The sequence below is a fragment of the Aspergillus sydowii genome (genome assembly GCF_001890705.1).
Source record: "Aspergillus sydowii CBS 593.65 unplaced genomic scaffold ASPSYscaffold_15, whole genome shotgun sequence".
Lineage (NCBI taxonomy): Eukaryota > Fungi > Ascomycota > Eurotiomycetes > Eurotiales > Aspergillaceae > Aspergillus > Aspergillus sydowii.
This window is the reverse complement of record NW_024467873.1, coordinates 887,756-899,487: the sequence shown is the minus strand read 5'-3', so window position 1 is coordinate 899,487 and position 11,732 is coordinate 887,756. Positions and strand designations below refer to the sequence as shown.

The 11,732-nt window shown below is 44.0% G+C and overlaps 7 protein-coding genes across 7 annotated transcripts; 3 read left to right on the top strand and 4 right to left on the bottom strand.

Annotated features, from left to right (window-relative positions):
- Nucleotides 1-1,493: 1,493 nt before the first annotated feature.
- Nucleotides 1,494-2,112, bottom strand: ASPSYDRAFT_50784 (mitochondrial 37S ribosomal protein mS33). The gene is made up of 4 exons (XM_040848151.1): nt 2,044-2,112; nt 1,765-1,973; nt 1,663-1,712; nt 1,494-1,598 (listed from the first exon to the last, which is right to left on the bottom strand). Exons 1-4 carry the CDS (start codon nt 2,080-2,082, stop codon nt 1,570-1,572), a joined length of 327 nt encoding a protein of 108 aa, XP_040697815.1. The 5' UTR covers nt 2,083-2,112; the 3' UTR covers nt 1,494-1,569.
- Nucleotides 2,113-2,261: 149 nt separating this feature from the next.
- ASPSYDRAFT_161738 (ribonuclease III) lies at nt 2,262-3,370 on the top strand (the record flags this gene model as incomplete). The annotated part of the gene is made up of 2 exons (XM_040843024.1): nt 2,262-2,327; nt 2,378-3,370. The coding sequence occupies 2 exons, from the start codon at nt 2,262-2,264 to the stop codon at nt 3,368-3,370; spliced, it is 1,059 nt and encodes a 352-aa protein (XP_040697814.1).
- A 509-nt stretch (nt 3,371-3,879) lies between these two features.
- Nucleotides 3,880-6,106, top strand: ASPSYDRAFT_50782 (uncharacterized protein). Its single transcript, XM_040848150.1, has 2 exons — nt 3,880-4,183; nt 4,245-6,106. The coding sequence occupies exons 1-2, from the start codon at nt 4,161-4,163 to the stop codon at nt 5,830-5,832; spliced, it is 1,611 nt and encodes a 536-aa protein (XP_040697813.1). The 5' UTR covers nt 3,880-4,160; the 3' UTR covers nt 5,833-6,106.
- A 107-nt stretch (nt 6,107-6,213) lies between these two features.
- Nucleotides 6,214-7,452, top strand: ASPSYDRAFT_50781 (uncharacterized protein). Its single transcript, XM_040848149.1, has 6 exons — nt 6,214-6,496; nt 6,545-6,603; nt 6,656-6,722; nt 6,781-6,986; nt 7,035-7,285; nt 7,338-7,452. The coding sequence occupies exons 1-6, from the start codon at nt 6,475-6,477 to the stop codon at nt 7,372-7,374; spliced, it is 642 nt and encodes a 213-aa protein (XP_040697812.1). The 5' UTR covers nt 6,214-6,474; the 3' UTR covers nt 7,375-7,452.
- A 511-nt stretch (nt 7,453-7,963) lies between these two features.
- ASPSYDRAFT_36228 (integrase zinc binding domain-containing protein) lies at nt 7,964-9,478 on the bottom strand (the record flags this gene model as incomplete). The annotated part of the gene is made up of 4 exons (XM_040845404.1): nt 7,964-8,474; nt 8,508-8,622; nt 8,712-8,971; nt 9,036-9,478. The coding sequence occupies 4 exons, from the start codon at nt 9,476-9,478 to the stop codon at nt 7,964-7,966; spliced, it is 1,329 nt and encodes a 442-aa protein (XP_040697811.1).
- Nucleotides 9,479-10,383: 905 nt separating this feature from the next.
- On the bottom strand, nt 10,384-11,261 carry ASPSYDRAFT_50773 (uncharacterized protein). The gene has a single exon (XM_040848146.1). It carries the CDS (start codon nt 10,918-10,920, stop codon nt 10,675-10,677), a length of 246 nt encoding a protein of 81 aa, XP_040697809.1. The 5' UTR covers nt 10,921-11,261; the 3' UTR covers nt 10,384-10,674.
- ASPSYDRAFT_50774 (uncharacterized protein) lies at nt 10,737-11,246 on the bottom strand. The gene has a single exon (XM_040848147.1). It carries the CDS (start codon nt 11,216-11,218, stop codon nt 11,042-11,044), a length of 177 nt encoding a protein of 58 aa, XP_040697810.1. The 5' UTR covers nt 11,219-11,246; the 3' UTR covers nt 10,737-11,041.
- Nucleotides 11,262-11,732: the final 471 nt, after the last annotated feature.

The window sequence follows — 11,732 nt, the reverse complement described above, 5'->3', positions numbered from 1 at the left end:
TATTATTAGATAAGGTTTACTAATCCTTCTTAAGTCTAGTTAGTCCTAAGAATATTTTTAAAATAAGTAGAAAAGAGTCTTTAATAAATATATTAATAAAAGAAAATAGAAATATATAATAGTCTTAAATAATATTAAAATATAGACTAGTTATACTTTTAAAAATAATAAATAAAGAGTAGTACTCTAGATACAGTAATAATAGTTCCTTAAATACCTTTTCTTCTAGTATTATTAATACTATATATCAGAGCAAGTAGTAATACTACTGTAGTCCTAATTTATCCTAGCATCATATCCCTGATATAACTGGGTTGGTTTATTATTATTCTACTGTTATCACAGCGCTAGCTGTGGTGCAGTAGGTTCATTAGCTGATAATATCCATATTTCCTGATAATTATCTAGAAATTTTACTAAATATTATATAAATTTATATACTAATTAAAATATTTATTATCTTATATTATAATAAGAAATTATTACTTCTTTTCATAATATCTCTAAATTATTAATGATATATAGTAGTATGTTACTAAAGTCTCTTTATATTAAAGATTATAGTAAAGTAGTTTATATACTTTTTTAATTATATAACTAGATACTAATAAAAGTAATAATATTTGATGTATTTTTTTAATTTTTTTTATAATATTTTAAGAATACTTAAAAAAAATTATACAAAAATATTAAGTTGAATATTTATATAAATTATAGCCTATAAATTCTTTTATCTATAATTATTCTTTTAAGAACTTTTTTTATTAAATAATCTATTTTTATAAATTAATTATTGTATAGGATTTCTAGTATTAATTATTTTATATCTTAAAGATCTTAGAATAATATCTCTATATTTATTATTATAATTTTATTATTTATACTTAGTATTACTTATAGCTTTATTTGTTTATTTTATAATATTATAAATCTTATTTATATAATTATTTTTTTATTTAATAAATTCTATAATTTCTTTAAATATTTATAAAACTTTTGAAAAATAAAAAAATATTTATAATATTATTATTATTTTATTTTTTTAGTCCCTATTTTCCTTTACTATGTTAGAATTTTATATTATTTTATTATTTTATATTTTTAGAGTTACCTGTATCTACTTATTATAACATTAGACTTATCTCTAAATTTAGGTCCATGATTCTATTATAACTATATATTAAGTCTCTAAAAGATAAATAATTAGAATTATAAATTTATAATACTAATCTAATAGCTTTAGAATAATGATAAAGATATAATATTAATAAAAAATAGCTTATATATTATATAAAACTAATTACTAGTTCTCCTAGCAGAGAGTTAGTAGTATAATATATATCTTTATGTTATATAATAGCTGTGAGGCAGCTGCAGTTTATCTCAGGCACACATGCCCGGCGCCCGCATATAGCAGTGCATAACATAAGTTTATAGAGCTGGTTCTATAATTATAAGCTATAATAGAGATAACTACTATAGTATTACAAGTACTTTAATATAATATAATATTATTAATGACACTGGTCATGCTTGTTGTACAGGAAACACTAATATAATAAACCAAGCTTATTTCTTCTTCTTGGCACTTCGTGACTCTAAAAAGACAGTCAGTAACATTGAAAGCGACAAATTGGCGAAATAGAAAAGCAACGGCCCTACCTGCAGCAGTTCGTTTCTTTTTCGGTCTTCCCTTTCCTCTCAACTTCGCACTGGTTCAAAATGTAAGTAGGGCGCACCGTCACAGGACCAGAATAGACTCACATCTGGATAGCCTCTTCCCTGTCATCTTCGGCCTCGTCAAAAGTTGTCAGACCCAGCGATTTGCATGTTGTTCGTAGATCTCGGAAAGAGACGACTTTCTTGGGGTACCATGATGCTAATGTTGGACCTCGTAGTCTCTGTCGCAAAACTTTATTACCAAGCCGTAGCCCATTGGGGTTGAAGTTCAGGGAAAACACTCGGCATTGAACCTGTTTAATTTAAACCGTCAGATTCAAAACTGTAATGATACAGAAGGACAGGAACATGGCCACTAGATACCTTCGCTAAGTCCAACAATCGGCTGTACTGTCCTGCCATCTTGGGGGTAAAGATGATTTTGTAAGTTCGGCGAAGTTACTAATTATCTCAGGAACAGATAGACAAATGAGTTGTTATCTAATATCACGTGATCTTATCGCACTGACATGCCGAGCCGACTTTCAAGGAAGCCCTTAGAAACCCCGACCCAGCAGCTGCACCCTGTCTTGACAATCATTATGGATAAGAAGCGCAAGTCAGTCTTTTCATCGCATCGTGGTGATTCAATACTGACAAGGGCGAAGGTTAACACCTCCAAAATTGAAACTCTTCGCCAGTGCTGACTTTGGACTAGAAAAACCATATTGATCATAGTTCCAATACGGCCCCTTTGCAGGGATTCTTATCAGACACAGAATTTGCCAACGATGTACAAAATATTTTCAATTTAGTCGACAAAATTATCGCAACATCTGAAGATAGTGTTGTTAAGCCCAGCCCAGTCATTTTAAAAGCGACCAAGGACTTTAGGCAAGCTCTACGGCATGCGTCTACTTCCAGCAAACCAACTACAAATATCTGTCATGATCGTGATATGCCGACAAGTTTATCATCAAGTTCTAGCCTGCCACAATTGCCCCGAATTATTGACGAGGAACTTGAAAGAGCGGTTTTTACACACCCGGGAGTGAGCAAAGATCCAAAAACAAGTTATGATAGGCTTGAAGTCCTTGGCGACGCATATATAGAGCTCATAGCTACAAAACTTATCTGGGACAAATTCCAGCAGATACCATCTGGCCGAATTTCACAGATTAGGGAGATTCTGGTCAAGAACGAAACCCTGGCCGAGTATACCACCCAATATGGGATCGACAAAAGAGCCTCAGTTCCGCATGATTATTCAAGCCAGCCGAAGCGGTGGATCAAAACGAAAGGGGACATCTTCGAGGCCTACGTGGCTGCTGTTGTACTATCACATCCCAATGGCTATGATATTGCCGAAAAGTGGCTCTCACAATTATGGTCCCCAAAACTTGCAACCATCGAGGAATCGCATGCACCCTCACGGGCCAAGGAAGAGCTTGCCAAAAAAATAATGGGAAAGGGCGTCAAACTGAAGTATGTTGATGAAAGGAAGCCCTTACAGCATGAGGGAGGTATGCAAACTTTTTTTATCGGTGTTTACCTCACGGGTTGGGGATGGAGCAATAAGCACCTTGGATCTGGTCAGGGTTCAAACAAAACAATTGCTGGGAATAAGGCGGCTCAACAGGCCCTAAAAAATGACGGTTTAATCAAGGATATTGTCGCATCCAAGCTCATGCATGGGACAGACAAGCCGTAGGATTTACTTTTTGACGGACAATCAACCCTTGTCGTCGTACGAGCATAGATAGATACGTACCGGTCATATCTTGTTGTAAGTCTGCGAACTGGATCGTGGGAAAGAGCAAAGCTATGAGTTATTTTTTTTGTTAATATATGGAGAGAAATATAACGTCGGTTATACTAGTATAGGCTCTGGGTTAGTACGGTACCTGGACTTGGGCGCGTCGCATAGCACTAAATTAGGCAAGGTGCCAAGGTCTGAATGGATGAACCAAAACAGACCAAACAGTTTCTGAGCAGTCTCGATGCGTCTTTTATCTTTCTGGGCAGGGCCAATGCCGGACTCGTGGACGACGGAGTCGATGGTACCACGTATGTAAGAAGGTAGATAGTACTATCCACATCCATTTAAGCTTTTTTCGCCGTGTACCCTGAACGTACTGAGTACAGTTGCAGTGGTCCACCGCAATCCGTTCTGGCAAAGATGATTCAGCATTGTTGCCACACCTGTCAACTAATTACCAGTGGCTGGACAACGAGCCCAACCAAAACCTCGTAATTTGATATTTTTCGAGGCAGTTTACCTGAGCAACCTTCCGGACTTCGGAGGCTATACTGTTCTACACCGAACACATGCAGAGTACGTACTGTAGCTGTACGAGTACTCTGTCAGTGGATCGTCTTCGGAAATCCGTGTGGCACTTTGCCATGTCAGGTGTTTAGCGCTTGACCCGGTCAACTCGAACATCCCCAGTTAGGTGCCCAAGCCGCTTCTCTTTCCTTCAAAATTGACACGAACGCCACAGATGGATTGGGAGCGTACAAGGAGGTTTGTTTACCCTATGTCACGGTTTGTCTATCCCATATACTGAACATGGTATTTGTTACAGATTTGATGATCACCGTGGCGGAGAGAGTTATCGCCCAGGAAGCTCTCGAGGATACAGTCGTCGCAGCAGGTCCCCCCCCCGGATACGCTCACCCCCTAGTCGCCTTGTTGCCGATACGTGGGCGCCATCTACTGGTCGGCCGTATACTCGCCCGAGAACCCGTTCGCCGCCTTCATATAGGCGCCGTTCACGAAGTCCGCAGCTGTATAATAGGGATACTGGTGTTGGTTCGTATTCGAAGACGTACGTACCCCGCCGATTCTCCCCTCGTCGTGATGGGAGGCCCAGATCCCCTGCGTCATCTTCAAGACGGCCAAGGTCTCCGTTCGGGGAAGATCGGGCTCGTGATGCTGGATGGAACCAGAGTACCTCAACCTCTAGGCCGGCAAGGGATTCATCTGCCGCAGGCCGCGATTACGGGTACTATAGGAAGGAGCGTTATCTGCCTTCTGCTGGTCGACACACGAGATCTGGGTCACCTCTGAGACGTGGACCATCATTCGAAGACGATCAGCGCCCGCCGACGACAACTCGTGCCCGGAGCCCTTTTTATAAGGGCCGTAGAGACGCTACTAGCAACCGATATCTGGGGCAAAGGCGACGGTCCCAATCCCCAAATGATACACACACCAAGCGACCTTCTGCCCCTGGCTCCATGTCCAACTCAAGGCGGTCGTCTCCCAGCGACAATAAGAACAATACCCCTTCAAGAGGCAATAGAAGCCGGTCACCACCTGCCAGCCATCTTCTGGGTCGTCGTCGCTCTAGAGACTGGGGAGACTCGCCAGCCCAGAATGATCCTACGCCCTCAACAAAAAGTAAATTGACCACTCCGGAGGGCAGGATTGATTCACCAACTGGAGAGCAAATACTTGGGAAGTCACTGCCCAGTAACGACGATACAGGACCATCCCCACTGCCTGAAATACAGGGTAGGTCAAATCACATCAAAGCATCATATCCGAGTAATGCTCCAAGTCAGCCAAAGGCGTTCACAAATAAGCGCAACCACAAATCACCTCCACCAGGACCGCCACATGGTCCCAAGACCTTTGCATCGCATCCCCGCGCATCGAACATTTCCCTTTTGTCTGCCCCGACGAGGCCACGTGGAAACTCAATTCTCAAAGACAGTGGTTGGACAACTACGCAGATACGCCGTGGACCTGCACCTGCTGGGTCACATGGAACGCCCACTGCTCCTCGAGGCAGCCAATTACCAGCTCTTGGTGTCGAACCACAACGCCCCCGTTCGTGCCATCATAACAGTGTTTCCAGTACCCCGTCTCCTCACACCCCAAGGTACTTCAGGTTTCTTGTAGGTCTCAATACCATCATTCCTGGAGGTAGGCTCCATCCATTGGAGCTTGACAGTATGACGGAAAAGCGCCTTTCTCAGCTTGACGCAGATAGGGGTCGACTTTTCGAACAGTTTGCAGAGAGCCAAAAGCTGAAGCGTGCTGGGTTAAGGGATTGGGATAAGCTGGATCGGGAGAGCTCTATTTGTGCCCTGAAGAGCGAACTTGCTGAAGGACATTTGCAATGTATCACTGACACTGAAGGTACACTTGGCAGGGCATTGTTTTGATACTTCATTTCATCGTCACAACACTAATGTTTTCAACCACGTGCGGACTGATTTCAACATGTAACTTCTTTTGGGCGTGGTTCGCGTAGCGTTTAGCTCGGAGCAGTTTTGTTCTTAATGCGGTCCGATCGAGTGTTCCTGAGCTTTTGATTTTTGAGCCCCAGATGAACCTAGGGGATAGGGCTTTTAAAGGACCCAAAAAATTTCCAAATAAAAAACTGTTATTATTGCTACACACGGGTTCTACATGCGAATAAAAATCAAATAGCATCAGTTGTACTACGTAGTCGTGCCTGCATTAGTCTCTGGGCCTATTAATTATGTAGTCACGTACCCGGGCCTAGGTTGTAAATCGACAATTCCCAAGCTTGGGAAATGCGGCGTAAATGTGGGGCTCACCCAATCCGTCTGGCGCGGTCGCGCATCTTGAACTCCAAGAGGCTTCGTGTCAACATTCATCTCTCCTTCGCAGACCTAAATGGAATCAACCCTTCACACGAAATTTGATGAACGATCTAACTGCCGGGTAACGCAATTACTCTCGGATCAGTGTCTGTACTCATTACTTCATCGACAGCAACCTCAATTACCTGCTCTTGCGCACTTGCCTTCGCCCACAAAGCAAACATTACGAGAAGCACGATGAATATCTTCAGGTTACTGGGTGAGTGCGGTCAAATTGCTGGTACTAGCGGTCCTGACGATTTATTAGCCGATTTCTCCCATCTTGCTTCAATCTTCGTTCTGCTACAGAAGATGAAGTCGTCGAGTGTGCGTGCGCCCATTTGGGATTTGCTACGCGTAAACTAATCATAGATCCCAGAGCTGCTCGGGGCTGTCTTTCAAATCACAAGCCTTGTACTTGATGGTGTTCGTGACTCGTTATCTTGGTGGGTTCCAGGGCATCAAATCTATGATCCTTGTTGCAACTGCTAATAAAGACGCTAGATTTGTTTTGGGCATTTACCGACTCGCTGTACAATACGACCTTCAAAATATTATTTATCGGGTCGTCGGGGTACATTATTTACCTTATGCTCAATGATTATCGACCTACACATGATCCGAACCTGGACACGTTCAAGGTGCAATACTTGCTTGCTTCGAGTGCAATCCTCGCACTTTTCTTCACACATGACTATAGTATTTCGGAAGTGTGTCAATTTCCCTTTTAACACCTGGCTGATGTTGACTTGTGGCAGATTCTCTGGACTTTTTCGATTTGGTTAGAGTCCGTGGCAATCCTCCCTCAGCTTTTTATGCTTCAACGTACTGGAGAGGCAGATACTATAACCACCCATTATTTATTCGCACTCGGTATATACAGGGCCTTTTACATCCCAAACTGGATATACCGGTATTTTTCAGAAGGTCATCTGGACCCTGTTTCGGTCGTAGCGGGCGTCATTCAGACCCTTCTATATTCCGACTTTTTCTACATTTACTACACGAAGTAGGTTTAACCCCTTCTATACAATACGCCAAATCATTGACCTGCATACCAGGATAATGAAAGGCAAGAAATTTTCTCTTCCCGTCTAAAGGAAAAAGGCCTGGTCCGCAGAAGGATATATACGTACATTGGTAAGAGCATGCCGCTTTACGTACAAGAAATTTCAGGTGCGTTGGCACCTGCCGGGGGTTAATGACTACGACATCTTGCATGAGAAGGTTTGACCCGGGAAGACAGAGCCGAAAGATAATCCTTTTTTGAAAATAATATCCTCGCCAGTCGTTGTGTGCCATCCCAATGGTATGTGTCAAGTGGCGATACAACAGTTAGGCATTATTCCTGGTTATATGTACTATATGATGGAGCTAAAATCAATGCGAATTCTTTGACCACCTTGCGGCTTTTACTTAGACTGAGACCCCAACGCCAGGACAATAAAGGCAACGTTTAAGAGAAACGATTGTTTTATAGCGATAGGAGTTAGAATGGCGATGTTTGAGCGTCGAGTTATCGGCGCTGATCGGCGTTCATTTTTAAGCCGCGAAGACACCGCATTATATCGACCAAATCAAAACCCGGCCTCCCTCTTTAATGTGGATAAAAAAGGGGAAATGCATCTATGATCACAAAATCCCTTCCACTGCTGCGAAAAGGCCTTGGGTTTTCATGAAACAGGCATCAGCAAGAGAGATCTCGGTGGGTGGATGGTCCTTGTGTACTGGAATATCCGGTGTTATAATTGATTTGAAGCGACGACATTGGAATGTCATTTTGGAAGTGATTCAAGTTTGCGGAAATCGGGCCTGGAAGCTGACCAAGTTCTCCGCCGCTAATTGATCGCACGGGCCCAATACTCAAGCTTGCGTGCCGATGTGACTTGCGACCCGGCTCTACCCAGTTGTTTTGTTGGTGAAAACACTCCATCTGGATTTTCTCCAGGGAAACCGGTCCAGCAATGGCTGACTCGCGTCTTGTTACTGGTGGCGAGGGAAATTTTGAAGAGCGGGAGGATACTTTGAGAGAAGGCGAGCCTCTTCTCGAGTTAGGGGGTGTCACACGCGCGGTCCCGCGGCGGATTTGGCAAGTCGGGCATATTTTTACAAAACGGGATATCAGCTCTTTGGGAACCCTTTGGGGAAGTGAGGTCAGCTGGGTGTTCAAGTTGTGGACCTGCTTCTGTCGCGAGATGCTGGATTAACTCCAGCTGTGACCAGTCACATACCATGAGTATATTTGCCGGACTTGGGCAGAAGTTTTATCCCGACCCCCATGTTGACATTGTTGGTGCGCCTTTGTGAGTATCTTGAACAGCTTTTCTCTGACGGCGACAGGCTTGCCTTCATGGCAAATCATGCGCCTGCACTGGATGAGACAATAAATACTATTAGTATGGCCTCTCGTGTCACTCCAGACTGGTGTGGCTTACGGACATCTGAGGTATTACCTCCAATCACCTGGAGTTTAAACATTTTCTTCACCCAGAACCTAATACTGCTGCTTAGTCTGGAAATTCCCATGCTAACGAGACAGAGAATAATCAGGCCGGAGGGAGCGGTGCCATACCGAAATTGGGCTGATTCGATAGCTGTATCCTTAGGATCTATCAGAACAGTTCTTATGTTTCGCGCCCTTTTGGCGTGTATTAGGGCTTTGTCTTGCTTTTTCACAGATAAATCGTCCACATAACTGTCCAAATCTCATTGTGAGCCCAATTCCTACCTACTCCGATGTGCCTGGGCACCTGACTTACCTTTTGACAAGTTTATCAAATTCCGTGACATTTGGAAAACCTTCTAGGTGGGGAGTGATTGGCTCTGAAAGCATTGTGTCCTCATTCCTGGAGTCCTGGCTCTCGAACTCCGTCTCGGCTAATACTTCATGTAGATGGAGGTACGCGGGCCCTTGGAGATAACGCGGCTGTGGCATACACTGCGTCGACGGGTGATGTAGGGGTGTTTGGTCAGGAATTGATGGCATTGACACTCCAGGTGAATGGTGAGAAGTTATGCCTGTATGGCTATAGGGCAAGCTAAAATGAGATGCATATGAACTGAAGTTATGTTGAGGGAAATGATAGGAGCCTGCTTCGAAATCATGGCTCTCTCCGTGGCTGCCCGGGATGGGTAATGACATGTGAGGGTTGATGAAGTACCCTTCATGACTGTCATTACCGCGCCTATGGAAGCCACTCATTGCTGCGTTGTCTAGAGCCGTTGTACGCCTAATTGAATATCCGAACTCGAAAATACTCTCGGTCCGACGTTGCCTGAGAGGTGGTCGTCTTAATCCCCCCTCCTGGCGAGCAATGCTTTCACAGGCCTCTGTATGTATGTTTGGTTTCTCCTGGGGCCTTTATAAGCTAAGGTGGCGTCGAGTCTAAGTTTGCGGGAAAGACCAATGTAGCCCTACTGGGAACTGTATGATGAGAGAGAGGCAAGCCCGATTTCCTTGAACAAAATAGATGTGGAGGAGATTTTAGTTTTCGTAGGCTGGTATCAAGACCCGAATGGACGGATACAGGATTATATTTAAACGCGACATGCCCTACGTCTTTAATAACTCGGTTTCATTACCACTGTGTTATTTTTCTATTTTCCCCCACTTCACCCCATCCCCCTTCTCTTCTTGGAGTTCCTGCTATGCATATCCAATGGACAGTAGTGATGCAAGGTGGCAATCAATTAGTCTCTGGGTGGGCGACAATGCAGAGGACAGATGGAAATAGAAATTCCTGGATTGCTAGGCCTAGTTCTTGTCTCTGCTCACATGTGATACAACAACAGGGGACTGGAAAGGAGGGGTAGGTCTAAACGACAGGCAGGAGATGTAGGATTGGCGAGAGAGATTGGTAGCAAACAATCACGACGAGATGCAGAAAAATGAAATCAAACCCCAAAATCAAGACCAACAGTGTGCTCTGCAAAGAGCGTCCGTCAATACGACGACGACCAGTGAGGCTGCAGCAGGCGTGCTAAACAGGAACAGAAGCGTCCAAGGCTTGATAAAACTGACCAGGATCAAGCATCTCGAGCAGCAGAGCCTGGAAGGGTTTGCAGAAACACTGAGTATGGAATGATTACTTAGGGAAGAAGAAAGCACGTCATTTCGTTCATTGGCTACCTGGGTACCAGGGCCACCGGTACGCCCACATCTGCTCGTTCAAGCAAGCTGGCGTCCGCCTTCTACAGTGACGAGCCAGTGCCCTAACCAAGAGTTAACCTAGTGCTCCACAGCTCAACGCCTCGTTAATCCCTTTGGGGCTACAGTGTTTGAGTATACTAGTACATATCCCACATGAATTGATTGGGCCTGTATGAAGTTGTATGAAGTCGTATCGGGCTGGGAACGCCCATAACGCTGTGCGTTGGGGCCGTTAATTGTTGGCCCCTCTATGACAGCAGCTCGTAAAGTCCGATACAGCCTGGAACAGGCGTTTTCTCATCGACCGACTGCATAGCCCGGGGCTTTCTGTGCTGCTTCAAAAATGGAGGATCCTTGTAGCAGCTCAGGGAAGATCCGTGATGTGGCTGGGATTTCCCGCGCCAACGAGTTATCGATGGTCCATCCTCGCAGCACCACGAGGTGGGAGAAACATTGTCAATTTTCCCGCATATTCCGCGTATGTCCCGGCCCATGGATTCTTAATTCCTCATTGGGTTCTCCTCTTCGTCGGGTTTATCTGCTCGGGTCCTGTTGCAATAGTTCTTCAGTCATCGATACGCTCGGTTGTTTTGCTTCTTTCTGTACTACCTTTGCTTAGGTTGCCATCATGATGGTACTAGAACCTACGGAGCAACTTGCAACAACCCATGCAGACGCGTGGGCAAATATTGCTCCTTTGTGATGACCCAAGGCAAGGAATGAGGCCAGGGATAAATCGGTGTCTTTTTTCTGAATATCATCCCCAAGAGGTAGGCTGACTACCATCCCCATGCTTTTGGTAGCTTTGACTAAATTAGTTTCAATTGACCACCATAGAACTTTTTTTGCTTCCACGCACTGCAGGGATCCATGCTGATGGCAGGTAAGCGTATATGGTAGCCACTTTCAGCGTCATCGTAGGCTGATTTCTATGTATTGATGTGCTGGCGTTTCGGCGTATCTGGACCACTATCTCTATTTAGCAATGTGGTGTGACTTACTTACATGTCCACGGAGTAGAAAATGTCAGCAGGCTTCCCAATCACGCATGGAAAGTCCTCAATATCTATCAATGGATGGCGTAAGTTCGTAACCATCGAGTCCAGGCCAGTGCGGACTGCACCTAGCTGCCGACGACGTAGTCTTCTTTTAGCGCACTTAATTCTCATTTTCGATTATTCCGAATGCCTGACCGTGCCAAAGGGCAGGCCGGCGGACTGGGATGTATAAAGATAATGGGGATGAGAATGTGCATACTGTTTGTTGTACATAAGTAAATATAGATAACAAGGATGTACCACCCGCA

What these genes read in the sequence shown, in the direction of transcription:
- ASPSYDRAFT_50782 (XM_040848150.1), top strand. Translation starts at nt 4,161, where the DNA reads ATGGATTGGGAGCGTACAAGGAG. An exon ending in GATTGGGAGCGTACAAGGAG is followed by an intron (nt 4,184 to 4,244) that starts GTTTGTTTACCC and finishes TATTTGTTACAG; the next exon opens with ATTTGATGATCACCGTGGCG.
- ASPSYDRAFT_50784 (XM_040848151.1), bottom strand. Translation starts at nt 2,082, where the DNA reads ATGGCAGGACAGTACAGCCGATTGTTGGACTTAGCGAAG. An exon ending in AGGGAAGAGGCTATCCAGAT is followed by an intron (nt 1,713 to 1,764) that starts GTGAGTCTATTC and finishes ATTTTGAACCAG; the next exon opens with TGCGAAGTTGAGAGGAAAGG. An exon ending in AAAGAAACGAACTGCTGCAG is followed by an intron (nt 1,599 to 1,662) that starts GTAGGGCCGTTG and finishes CTGTCTTTTTAG; the next exon opens with AGTCACGAAGTGCCAAGAAG.
- ASPSYDRAFT_50773 (XM_040848146.1), bottom strand. Translation starts at nt 10,920, where the DNA reads ATGGGCCGGGACATACGCGGAATATGCGGGAAAATTGACAATGTTTCT.
- ASPSYDRAFT_50774 (XM_040848147.1), bottom strand. Translation starts at nt 11,218, where the DNA reads ATGGGGATGGTAGTCAGCCTACCTCTTGGGGATGATATTCAGAAAAAA.
- ASPSYDRAFT_50781 (XM_040848149.1), top strand. Translation starts at nt 6,475, where the DNA reads ATGAATATCTTCAGGTTACTGG. An exon ending in GAATATCTTCAGGTTACTGG is followed by an intron (nt 6,497 to 6,544) that starts GTGAGTGCGGTC and finishes ACGATTTATTAG; the next exon opens with CCGATTTCTCCCATCTTGCT. An exon ending in TTCTACATTTACTACACGAA is followed by an intron (nt 7,286 to 7,337) that starts GTAGGTTTAACC and finishes CCTGCATACCAG; the next exon opens with GATAATGAAAGGCAAGAAAT.